We start from the raw sequence: 12,314 nt of genomic DNA, 5'->3' as shown, positions 1-12,314 counted from the left end.
TTAGTAAGAGTAGACATCCAAAATTTCAGTCCTTTGGGTCCTGCCATAGAGTTATATTACAAGTCTCAAGATCATTGGCCACAGATAAAATGACGTCAAATCACGTTATATGTAGAGTAGCTTTGATTGGACTGATCATGTCAGCATCTTACTTTCAAAGTCTTAGCTAGCAAGTCTTCACCATGAATGAAGTAAATCTACTGGCAAATCATTTTTAATCCCTGTCATATATGAAGAGAAATAATGAATAGAAATTATAGATAAAATGTAACGGTGCTCATCGGCCATTGGATATAAAGATTACACAACAAGTTGGAAATCACAAATTCATCAATGAGTGGTTTGTAAGAAATCAGTGTCTGACTGCAACATTGCAAAGCAACCCCTGTTTTTCCCCCAGTGTACCCACCATAAATCCAGAGAATGCAAGACTTTGATGACAAAATTTGCCCACAAAGGACCGCCGCTCCACCTTCACAAGGTGAGTCCAAAAATGTATTGTATGCTGCAGCATAAATAATGTAATATGCAAGGGAGATATGCATACTGTAGCTAAAAAAGTAATACTAAGTGTATGTTGTGTAGTAAGCTGTTAGTAGCCCATGTGCCTCATCTTAATATTTTGTTTAATTTTCACCAACGTGGTATTGTAAACACATCGTTTGTGGCAGGTGTGTGGCTATTTGCAAATTTGTTTTGTACAGTGCTACTAATAGTAGTGGTGGCGCTTGGCTTGCACGTGCAAATTCAGCACACACAAGATTCTATAATAGAATTGTGTAAGTTGACTTGTCAAATTAAAAGCTTATTTAATGCGTCAAATAGTGTTGTATGACATGTATATTTTTGACACGCAAAGACCCAAACGGCGTTCAGTGTGCCTACCCTAATAATTTTGTCTATTTTCACCTCTTAATTTGATCTACTGTTCTAACTAGGTGGTGCACATGTAGCCTATAACCTGTTTTAGAGAAATATAATAATTGAATATTGTAAGAGCTTTCATTGTCTGTTTATGTGCCCCCTTTATTTTTCATACGGTTCTGACTTGTTGTACAGGGAGTACACTAAGAACGGCCCATGTTCGGAATTCTGTCGCTGTACATTTCAAAAGTGCTGAACAAATAGTTATTGACTACGTCCGTTGTTGCTCGCTCATTAATCGAAATGATGGATTGCCTCTTATCCGCTTGTCGTCCTCTTATGCCATAGTTTGTATATCTCAATTGTCAGTAGAAACCACATTTGTTTAAGCAAGTCAGCCATATCAGCTATGTTTTTTTAAAAGGCAGTAAATGAGGCTGAATTAACTTTCTTCGCTGCCAGACAAGGCTCCGCTGAAAGCCAAGTGTAGCAGTGGTAAGGTGTTGGGACTCTATGTATGACAGCTTTATTGGGGCGGCAGGTAGCCTTGTGGTTAGAGCGTTGGGCCAGTAACTGAAAGGTTGCTAGTTAGAATTGCCGAGCTGACAAGGTAAAAATCTGTCATTCTGCTCCTGAACAAGGCAGTTAACCTACTGTTCCTAGGCCATCATTGTAAATAAGAATTTGTTCTTAACTGACTTGCCTAGTTAAATAAAGGTTAAATACAAAATACATGTAGGCCCTACCAGTTTGTGGTCACTGTTATAGTGCAATAAATGTATTGTTTAGTGTTGTGTTGTGGCTTTGCTGGCATGCATCCCACATTTTATTTTGTTTGCCCCACCAAGATTTACATGCTAAAATCGCCACTGTTTAGCTAACATTATTTAGCCTGGCTCACAATTCACAGCAAATACATTTTTTTGGGTCAATTACACATGTAACACAGGCAGATGTTATTGTGGGTGTAGCGAAATGCTTGTGTTCCTAGCTCCAACTGTGCAGTAATATCTAACTATTCACAAAAGTAGTGTTTCCTACAAAATAATCCTTCTGTCAAGAGTCAAATTGTTTTTCCCTCATTCCCATAAATGTTACCTCTTACATGATGAAAAAGAGATTGGCTAGTATTGATTCAGAATATTTATTTCACATTTCATGGTATTTATGAGCACATAAATTTAGTGAGCTGAGCTCTTAGTGGTCCTATAATTCATGTGATTCTGTATGTAATTCTATGGCTTAAACAGTCGGCACTCATTTAATCTGTATCATTATAAGACTCTCTGTCACACCTGCATTTGAGTAATTCCATATGAAACCAGGACAAAATGTTATAAATATGCCAACTTTTTTTCCTCAATTATACTTTTAGATACAAATGTCAAATATGTCAACAATACCTCCCCCAAAGAAAAATGATATGAATAAAATAGTGAAAATCCCAAAAAATCATGGTATTTCTTTGTCCTGAATTCATACGGAATCTCCATTCATTTGTAACATAAGCTACTGGTGAGGTCACCTCAGCCTTGGCAGCAGAGGAAAACAGACAGAGCACCGAGATATTTTGGGATGGACGCCCATTTTTGGATCTGAATGTATGGAAATGGTGAACTCGTCAAAAACTAGACCACCTACACAATATATTCATCATGGAATCTACAAACAATCTAAAACTGTTGAACAGGACAGACAACAGCAAATGTTGCATGATACCCAGTCAGACACACCGATTAACCAACAATCTAGGCTACATGAGAATACTTAAAAATCAGAAGTAGGGTTCAAATAAATAGTCGAAGCTAGTTTCGGTTGGTTTTCAAATAACTATTTAGCGGACTTCTCCACGCATCAAGGAAACAAGCCCAAGGATTCCAGGCTTACATTCTTGGGTACAATAAAACTTTTGTTGAATATTAAGATGTTTTGCAACGAAGTGCATGAACTGCTAGTTATGCTGCGAAAATGACTTTTGAATTAAATGAAAAATGCTACAGTATAACAGTATTGCTAGTTGATTTGTAACCCTGAATCATAACCACTGATGGATTGTCAGTAGAGAAATCTTTCTTGCAAAAAATGATTCCCCAATGAAATCGCTAGCGCCTCCTCAGTTCATATGACATAACCTTGCCTTAGCATGACAGCTCACAGTAGGCTAGCTGGTTGGGTAAGTGAGCGGAAAATAGAAAAGGGGGGGGATGGTTGCCATGGGGACCAGGAAGACAGAGGAGGGTTCTGTACCACTACACCAGCACAGTCAGGGGACAACAGACCTCCAGGCTCCATCAGGCCCCGGGGCAACACAATGGCCGTTTCACACCTGTCAGATGGGAAACAGAGCTTGGACACACGGCGTCTCCACTGATCCCTGACCCACTTCTCCTTCTCTGAACCATGCATAATGGAGGAGTGCTACACTTTGGACACACAGCTCATTTACAACCCCCGGAGTGAAACCGTGTGGGAGGGAGGGCGATACGGGAGAGAGAGAAGGGGGGAATGGGAGCCAAGGAGAGATGGGAGAAAGAAGGAGTGAGTGTGTGTGTGTATGCGTGTGTGAAGGTCAAATGCCTGTACGGTTCAGGAACACAATAGTGTGAAAAGAGAACAGAGATGATAGACAGTAAAAGAAGAGTACATTTGGGTCATAGCATATGAGTGAGGGACAGAGAAAGAAATAGATCGAAACAGAGAGGGGGGGGTGGGTGAGCGAGAGCGACAGAGAGAGAGAGAGATCACTGCAGCAAAACCACTACAGAGGGAAAAAACAACAACACTGCTGTGGGTCTAAAACAAGTTGCCTGCAGCACTCACCATGCAGGGTAGAGAGGGAGAGAGCTTCAACCCCTCAGAGGGCAACAGGAGAGGACGACAGCCCGGGGGCCGACCCAGCGGAGGTTCCGCAAGCGCTACAGTAGCTACAACTAGCTAAACTTGGCTCCCGTACTAAAGACCCCGCAGCTGGAAAAGGAAAAGGACCTTCTGCAGAGGCAATTAGCTGCATTCCCCATGTTTACCTCCACTCCCGAGCACCGCAGCGCTCTGCTCTAGCTTCTGAGCTCCCTCACACACAAACACACACACACACACACCACTCTGCTCATCCCCAAAACATCCCTCAGATTATATAAACCTCTGTCCAGCCGGCACGAGGCAAAGCTCAGGAAGAAACAGATGCAGACCAGCTTAGATCTTCTCTCAGGGAAAAATACAAGCAGAATGTCTATGCAGAGAGAGGGAGAGAGTGAGGGGGAGTGCAAGAGAGCTGCAAGACAATCAGTATTCTTAATCAGTTATCCCCGTCAGCCAATCCGTGGGACAGGAGCTTTGAGGGTAGCCAATCGGAGCAGGGCTGGCTCTATCAGTGTGGTTGTTGACCAAAGGAATGACAGTTGCTGCTGCTCTGGGTGTCAATGTGTTTTTTAAAGCCAGCACCTCAGACACATGCACATAAACACATTGATGCACACACACAATTGTTGTATAGAGTGTGTATATTTTAAAAGGAGGAATCCCTTAAAAAATTCTACCATTAGTTACCCTACTTGCATGCAACACTCAGAGTGAGTGTCACGCTACTGCAAATTAAACAAACCCTACATATATAATAGCTGGCTGCTTGCCAAAAGTGTGTTTTCAAGTCTGTTGTACGCTTTACCATGTTAGTAACACTATTTTAACAATTTGCTTTCAGGCAGGATCCAACTGGAACACAGTCTGCTAACCAGTGGTGTAAAGTACTTAATTAAAAATACTTTAAAGTTCTGGGATCTGCCCCTTTTTTTCAATTTTCGCCTAAAATGACATACCCAAATCTAACTGCCTGTAGCTCAGGCCCTGAAGCAAGGATATGCATATTCTTGGTACCCTTTGAAAGGAAACACTTTGAAGTTTGTGAAATTTTTAAAGGAATGTAGGAGAATATCACAATACATCTGGTAAAAGATAATACAAAGAAGAAAGAAAAAACATTATTTTGTATTTTTTTGCACCATCTTTGAAATGCAAGAGAAAGGTCATAATGTATTATTCCAGCCCAGGTGCTATTTAGATTTTGGCCACTAGATGGCAGCAGTGTATGTGCAACGGTTTAGACTGATCCAATGAACCATTTTATAATTTGTTTATTAATAACTTTTCATGTTCAAAATTGTGCACTCTCAAACAATAGCATGGTATTCTTTCACTGTAATAGCTACTGTAAATTGAACAGTGCAGTTAGACTAACAATAATTTAAGCTTTCTGCTAATATCAGATATGTCTATTTCCTGGGAAATGTTCTTGTTACTTACAACCTCATGCTATTCGCATTAGCCTTAACCGTCCCGTGGAAGGGACACCGATCTCCAAAGGAGTTAATTAAGACTTTTTTTGGGGGGTATCTGTATTCTATTTTTTTTGTTGTCAATGTTTACTTCACTTTCCTAAATAAAATTGATTTACTTTTTATTCCATACATTTTCCCTGACACCCAAAAGTACTTGTTACATTTTGAATGCATAGCAGGACAGGAAAATGGTCAAATTCACGCACTTATCAAGAGAACACGTGGTCCTCCCTACTGCCTCTTATCTGGCAGACTCAATAAACACAAAATGCATCATTTGTAAATAATGTCTGAGTGTTGGAGTGTGCCACTGGCTATCTGTACATCATGTACATACGTTTAAAACAATAAAAGGGTGCCATCTAGTTTGCTTAATATAAGGAATTTGAAGAGATGTATACTTTTACTTTTGATACTTGAGCATATTTTAGCAATTACATTTACTTGTGATACTTAAGTACATGTATATTTAGAACTAAATACTTTGACTTTTACTCAAGTAGTATTTTACTGGGTGACTAACTTTTACTTGAGTAACTTCCTGTTAAAAGGTATCTGTACTTTTACTTAAGTATCACAACTGGGTACTTTTCCCCCCACGGGTACTAACCAGAAATAGAATGTGTTTATGCTTATGTAACAACCATATTTGTTTCAAGCACTGAATTTTTACACCCACCATCTCAGATTGTTCGGAAATTCTTTCTGTTGTTAGAAACATAAGATTATCATTCCTGCTACATTATTTTGTTGAGATATTAAGCTAATTTATTGCACCCAAATTTGCCATTTTAAATGTATAGGGTTCATATAATATTCAATAAATATAGTGCCTAACATCCAATTTGGACCAAACTTTTTTCTAACAATGAGTTAGACATGAGGAATCCAGAGAAATTGTCAAAAGCCACTCACAGACCACCATCGCCCCACTGTAATTTATTTATTGAGTATTATATGAATCCTCTAAATAAAAAATTGGCAATGTGGATGCAATCAATTAGCTTAATTTCTCAGAGATCAAATTATATTTCAACAAATTATATTTCAACAAAATAATGCTGCAGGACATCTTATCTGTTTCTAACTACATAAATAATTTCAGAACAATCTGAGATAGTGGGTGTAATGACTTGGTGAAATGATATGGAACGATCCAGGTGTGTTCACACTATAATGTGATTCCAGGATACTCTCTTCTGTGCAACTCAGAACCAATTTACCCCGAACGCCAAAGGTTCTGAGCTTAGGCAGGATAAAGCCGTTTCTAGGCCGGATTGCTAGTGACCAAACCACAGAGCTGAGATTAGAATGAAGTCAGGGTTCAAAGTTGAAAGGTGAAACCTTACTTGTGCTGCTGTCGCTGATGGTCTCCTGGCTGGCGCTGCAGTGGGATGATATCGGGTTGATTGACAGGGAGGCAGGACAGGACACTGGCTCTTGGTACTCAGGGAGATGCGGGGCTGTGGCAGCAGAGGCCTCGGAGCGAACCCCATCAGGACTGTCACACAGGGGGTGACCTCTGGGAGGGAATGGACTCTTCCAATGAGAGATGCCAATGGCCACTTGGCCCCCGAGATCAAACCCTGTAGGGAATATTAATATCTCAGAAAGAGTTTCTCAAAACATGGACTCCCTTCCTATAACACATAACCCTGGAAAGCATGTGAATGTCAACACTTGTCCTTGCAACTTGCATACTTAGTCTATTTCTCTTATAGCAATGTCATGGTTCTTTGAAAATCCTTGTTATTGAATAGATCCCAGAAAGTCAGACATTGCAGAAAAATCCCATTCCTTGAAAAGGGAAATTAGTGATATTATTCAAATAATTTCCTGTTTCATAATGAAACTAAGGTTGTTGCTCTCTGGAGGATTGAGTTTCCACTTACGATTACATTTCCTATATCTCAGAAATTCAGGGTTCCGCTTCCCTAGTTGGACCAATTAAGCAAAATGCTGACATATTTCGCTCTCCCAGTTCAAAAGGAAAAATGTGGGTGCTATGTCCATAACAATGCTGCTCTCTAGTGGTTGATGTTGCTCCACGACTGTCCTTTCCCTTGTTTGATGAGTCCATCTTCGTTTCTCCTTTGTCAGTGGTCTACTTCCACATACATCTTGGGAAGTATCATAACTAAGTATGAGGAGGCTACTTATGACAAAAAGTATGTTTTGACAGTTGACAACTAAATCTTTATTAAAAAGGTATGTTGTGAAACATTTCCAACTGCAAGCACCTTTGTGGAAGTCTGTCAATTCTGTAAAATCTGTAGAATTAAATAAGAAAAATATGGTAACATTGATAGCATGCGGCAGAGTGTACATTTAACTTGAATTGATTTAACAGAGTTTACTTTATGCATTTGACTTTCCTTTTGAAGCATACCACATGAAGGTTGCCAACATACCCAACAATCCTAAAGACATTGCATCAACGCAAATATCTCCGTCCACACTCAACGGGCATCACACCAAAGAGCAAAGAGAGCCTTCTTTAGCTTTTCTGGAAACACACCCCCAGCACATTATAAGATACACTTCAAATGAGTGGATTTGGCTATTTCAGCCACAACCGTTGCTGACAATCTCCATAGACAAACATTGAGAGTAGAATGGCCCATACTGAAGAGCTGAAGTACCCTTCTTATTAATGTTGTGTAAAGCATCAGTAGACAGTAATACATAATTTATTGCATTTTTTATTAGGCTATATATTACACTGAAGCAAGCGGTAAAATGGAGTTAAGAATGTAGGAAAAAAATGTATCGCCTCTTCGGGTGGCAACTTTATTACTACTCTTTATTCATTAACATAAATCTTTATTCCTATAATTGCAAATGTAGTGGATCCCTGGGAAATCTCAACCTCCATTGCAACTGTATGCTACTTGAAATGCTATAGCATACAAGGTAATCCACACCTGTGTGTGCTTCAGGGTGCCCTCTAAAACCATCCATGCAATGAGCTGTTTGAATGATACAGTGTGTTCTAAGCAACATCTCTGTCGCAGTCATCATAAAAAAATGACCCTGCCTAGCTCTCTGAGGAACGTCAGGCCCAGATCACCACCGCCAGCACTTCCTGCCTCTTAGAGGGACCAAGGTATACTACTATGCAGGTGCCTAGAATTGGGCTAGATTTGTATTATGTTGTATTTATTAAGGATCCCCATTAGGCAGCAGCTACTCTTTCTGGGGTCCAGCAACATTAAATCAAATCAAATGTTATTGGTAGCGAAATGCTCGTGTTCCTAGCTCCAACAGTGCAGTAGTATCTAACAATTCACAACAATACACAAATCTCAAAGTAAAAAAATGTGTTGCATTAAGGCAACATATTACATGACATTACATTTCATAACACTTTTCACAACACATTAAGTATGTTCCCTCAGGCAACTACTCTACTACCACATATCTATAATACAAAATCCAGGTGTACTTGTGTGTAGAGTGGGTGTATTATCATGTGTAGGCGTGTGTGTGTGTCTCTTCACAGTCCCCGCTGTTCCATGAGGTGTATTATTGTCTGTTTTTTAAATCATCAGTTACAGTGCATTCAGAAAGTATTCAGACCCCTTCCCTTTTTATACACTTTGTTACGTTACAGCCTTATTCTAAAATTGATTCAATTAAATGTTTTCCTCATCAATCTACACATTGTAGCCCATAATGACAAAGCGAAAACAGGTTGACATTTTAGCAAATGTATTAAAAATAAAAACAGGGGTCTCCCGAGTGGCACAGCGGTCTAGGACATTGTATCGCAGTGCTGGAAGTGTCCCTACAGATCTGGGTTTGATTACGGGCTGTGTCGCAGCTGGCCGCGACCAGGAGTCCCATGAGGAGGTGCACAATTGGTTCAGCGTGGCGGCCAGGCGCATGCGCGCTGACTTTGGTCGCCAGCTGTACAGTGTTTCCTCTGACACAGTGGTGCGGCTGGCTTCCAGGTTAAGCGAGCAGTGTGTCAAGAAGCAGTGCGGCTTGGCAGTGTCGTGTTTCGGAGGACGCATGGCTCTTGACCTTCGCCTCTCCCGAATCCGTACGGGAGATGCAGCGATGGGACAAAACTGTAAATATCAATTGGATATCACGAAATTGGGGAGGAAAAGGGGTAAAAAGTACAAACAATTAAAATATATACATATTACTAAAATAAATAAATAAATAAATACTCAGACCCTTTGCTATGAGACTCAAAATTGAGCTCAGGTGCATCATGTTTCCATTGATCATCCTTGAGACCTGTGGTCAATTCAATTGATTGGACATAATTTGAAAAGGCCCACACCTGTCTATATACAGTTGAAGTCAGAGGTTGACATACACCTTAGCCAAATACATTTAAACTCAGTTTTTCACAATTCCTGACATTTAATCCTAGTAAAAATTCCCTGTCTTAGGTCAGTTAGGGTCACCACTTTATTTTAAGAATGTGAAATGTCAGAATAATAGTAGAGAGAATTATTTATTTCTGCTTTTATTCCTTTCATTACATTCCCAGTGGGTCAAATTTTTACATACACTCAATTAGTATTTGGTAGAATTGCCTTTAAATTGTTCAACTTGGGTCAAACATTTGGGGTAGCCTTCCACAAGCTTCCCACAATAAGTTGGTTGAATTTTGGCCCATTCCTCCTGACAGAGCTGGTGGAACTGAGTCAGGTTTGTAGGCCTCCTTGTTCGCACACGCTTTTTCAGTTCTGCCCACATATGTTCCATTGGATTGAGGTCAGGCTTTGTGATGGCCACTCCAATACCTTGACTCTGTCTTTAAGCCATTTTGCCACAACTTTGGAAGTATGCTTGGGGTCATTGTCCATTTGGAAGACCCATTTTCGACCAAGCTTTAACTTCCTGACTGATGTCTTGAGATGTTGCTTCAATATACAGTGCCTTGCGAAAGTATTCGGCCCCCTTGAACTTTGCGACCTTTTGCCACATTTCAGGCTTCAAACATAAAGATATAAAACTGTATTTTTTTGTGAAGAATCAACAACAAGTGGGACACAATCATGAAGTGGAACGACATTTATTGGATATTTCAAACTTTTTTAACAAATCAAAAACTGAAAAATTGGGCGTGCAAAATTATTCAGCCCCCTTAAGTTAATACTTTGTAGCGCCACCTTTTGCTGCGATTACAGCTGTAAGTCGCTTGGGGTATGTCTCTATCAGTTTTGCACATCGAGAGACTGACATTTTTTCCCATTCCTCCTTGCAAAACAGCTCGAGCTCAGTGAGGTTGGATGGAGAGCATTTGTGAACAGCAGTTTTCAGTTCTTTCCACAGATTCTCGATTGGATTCAGGTCTGGACTTTGACTTGGCCATTCTAACACCTGTATATGTTTATTTTTGAACCATTCCATTGTAGATTTTGCTTTATGTTTTGGATCATTGTCTTGTTGGAAGACAAATCTCCGTCCCAGTCTCAGGTCTTTTGCAGACTTCATCAGGTTTTCTTCCAGAATGGTCCTGTATTTGGCTCCATCCATCTTCCCATCAATTTTAACCATCTTGTTATGGTGAGTGAATGAGGACCCAAAAGCGAACTAACTTAAACAGAGCTTCTTTAATAACCAAACATAGGTAGGCTCAGATAGACCGGCAGATTCCGACAGGACAGGACAAGGTTACAGCAAACATGACGATAGTCTGGCTCAGGCATGAAACACAACAAACAAGAATCCGACAAGGACAGGAACAGAAACAGAGAGAGATATAGGGACCTAATCAGAGGGAAAACGGGAACAGGTGGGAAACGGGGTGAATGGGTAGTCAGAGGAGACAAGGAACAGCTGGGGGAAAGCGGGGGAGAAAAGGTAACCTAACAACGACCAGCAGAGGGAGACAGGGTGAAGGGAAAGGACAGAGACAAGACACAACATGACAGTACATGACAGTACCCCCCCACTCACCGAGCGCCTCCTGGCGCACTCGAGGAGGAAACCTGGCGGCAACGGAGGAAATCCTCGATCAGCGCACGGTCCAGCACGTCCCGAGAGGGAACCCAACTCCTCTCCTCAGGACCGTACCCCTCCCAATCTACGAGGTACTGGTGACCACGGCCCCGAGGACGCATGTCCAAAATTCTACGGACCCTGTAGATGGGTGAGCCCTCGACAAGGATGGGGGGGGGGGGGGGGGGGAAGACGAGCGGGGGCGCGAAGGACGGGCTTGATGCAGGAGACATGGAAGACCGGGTGGACGCGACGAAGGTATCGCGGAAGAAGAAGTCGAACTGCGACAGGATTAATGACCCGAGAAATACGGAACGGACCAATGAACCGCGGGGTCAACTTGCGAGAAGCCGTCTTAAGGGGAAGGTTCTGAGTGGAGAGCCAAACTCTCTGACCGCGACAATATCTAGGACTCTTAGTTCTACGCTTATTAGCAGCCCTCACAGTCTGCGTCCTATAACGGCAAAGTGCAGACCTGACCCTCTTCCAGGTGCGCTCGCAACGTTGGACAAAAGCCTGAGCGGAGGGGACGCTGGACTCGGCGAACTGAGATGAGAACAGCGGAGGCTGGTACCCGAGGCTACTCTGAAAAGGAGATAGCCCGGTCGCAGACGAAGGAAGCGAGTTGTGGGCGTATTCTGCCCAGGGGAGCTGTTCTGACCAAGACGCAGGGTTACGAAAAGAAAGACTGCGTAAGATGCGACCAATAGTCTGATTGGCCCGTTCTGCTTGACCGTTAGACTGGGGGTGAAAGCCGGAAGAGAGACTGACGGAAGCCCCAATCAAACGGCAAAACTCCCTCCAAAATTGAGACGTGAATTGCGGACCTCTGTCCGAAACGACGTCTGACGGAAGGCCATGAATTCTGAAAACATTCTCGATGATGATTTGTGCCGTCTCTTTAGCAGAAGGAAGCTTAGCAAGGGGAATGAAATGAGCCGCCTTAGAGAACCTATCGACAACCGTAAGAATAACAGTCTTCCCCGCTGACGAAGGCAGTCCGGTGACAAAATCTAAGGCGATGTGAGACCACGGTCGAGAGGGAATAGGAAGCGGCCTGAGACGGCCGGCAGGAGGAGAGTTACCGGACTTAGTCTGCGCGCAGACCGAACAAGCAGCCACGAAACGACGCGTGTCATGCTCCCGGGTGGG

General features: G+C 42.0%; 1 protein-coding gene across 1 annotated transcript in view; it reads right to left on the bottom strand.

Moving 5' to 3' along the window:
* The window catches only part of LOC139378469 (anoctamin-4-like), a 52,438-nt gene that overhangs the window by 28,347 nt on the left and 11,777 nt on the right, over positions 1-12,314 (bottom strand). The window contains exon 3 of the mRNA XM_071120662.1: positions 6,548-6,784. Coding sequence (XP_070976763.1) covers positions 6,548-6,784 — 237 coding nt within the window. The remainder of the gene's footprint in view (positions 1-6,547; positions 6,785-12,314) is intronic.

This window comes from Oncorhynchus clarkii, chromosome 21 (genome assembly GCF_045791955.1).
Source record: "Oncorhynchus clarkii lewisi isolate Uvic-CL-2024 chromosome 21, UVic_Ocla_1.0, whole genome shotgun sequence".
In the NCBI taxonomy this organism is placed as follows: domain Eukaryota; kingdom Metazoa; phylum Chordata; class Actinopteri; order Salmoniformes; family Salmonidae; genus Oncorhynchus; species Oncorhynchus clarkii.
This window is presented reverse-complemented; position numbering and strand designations above follow the sequence as displayed.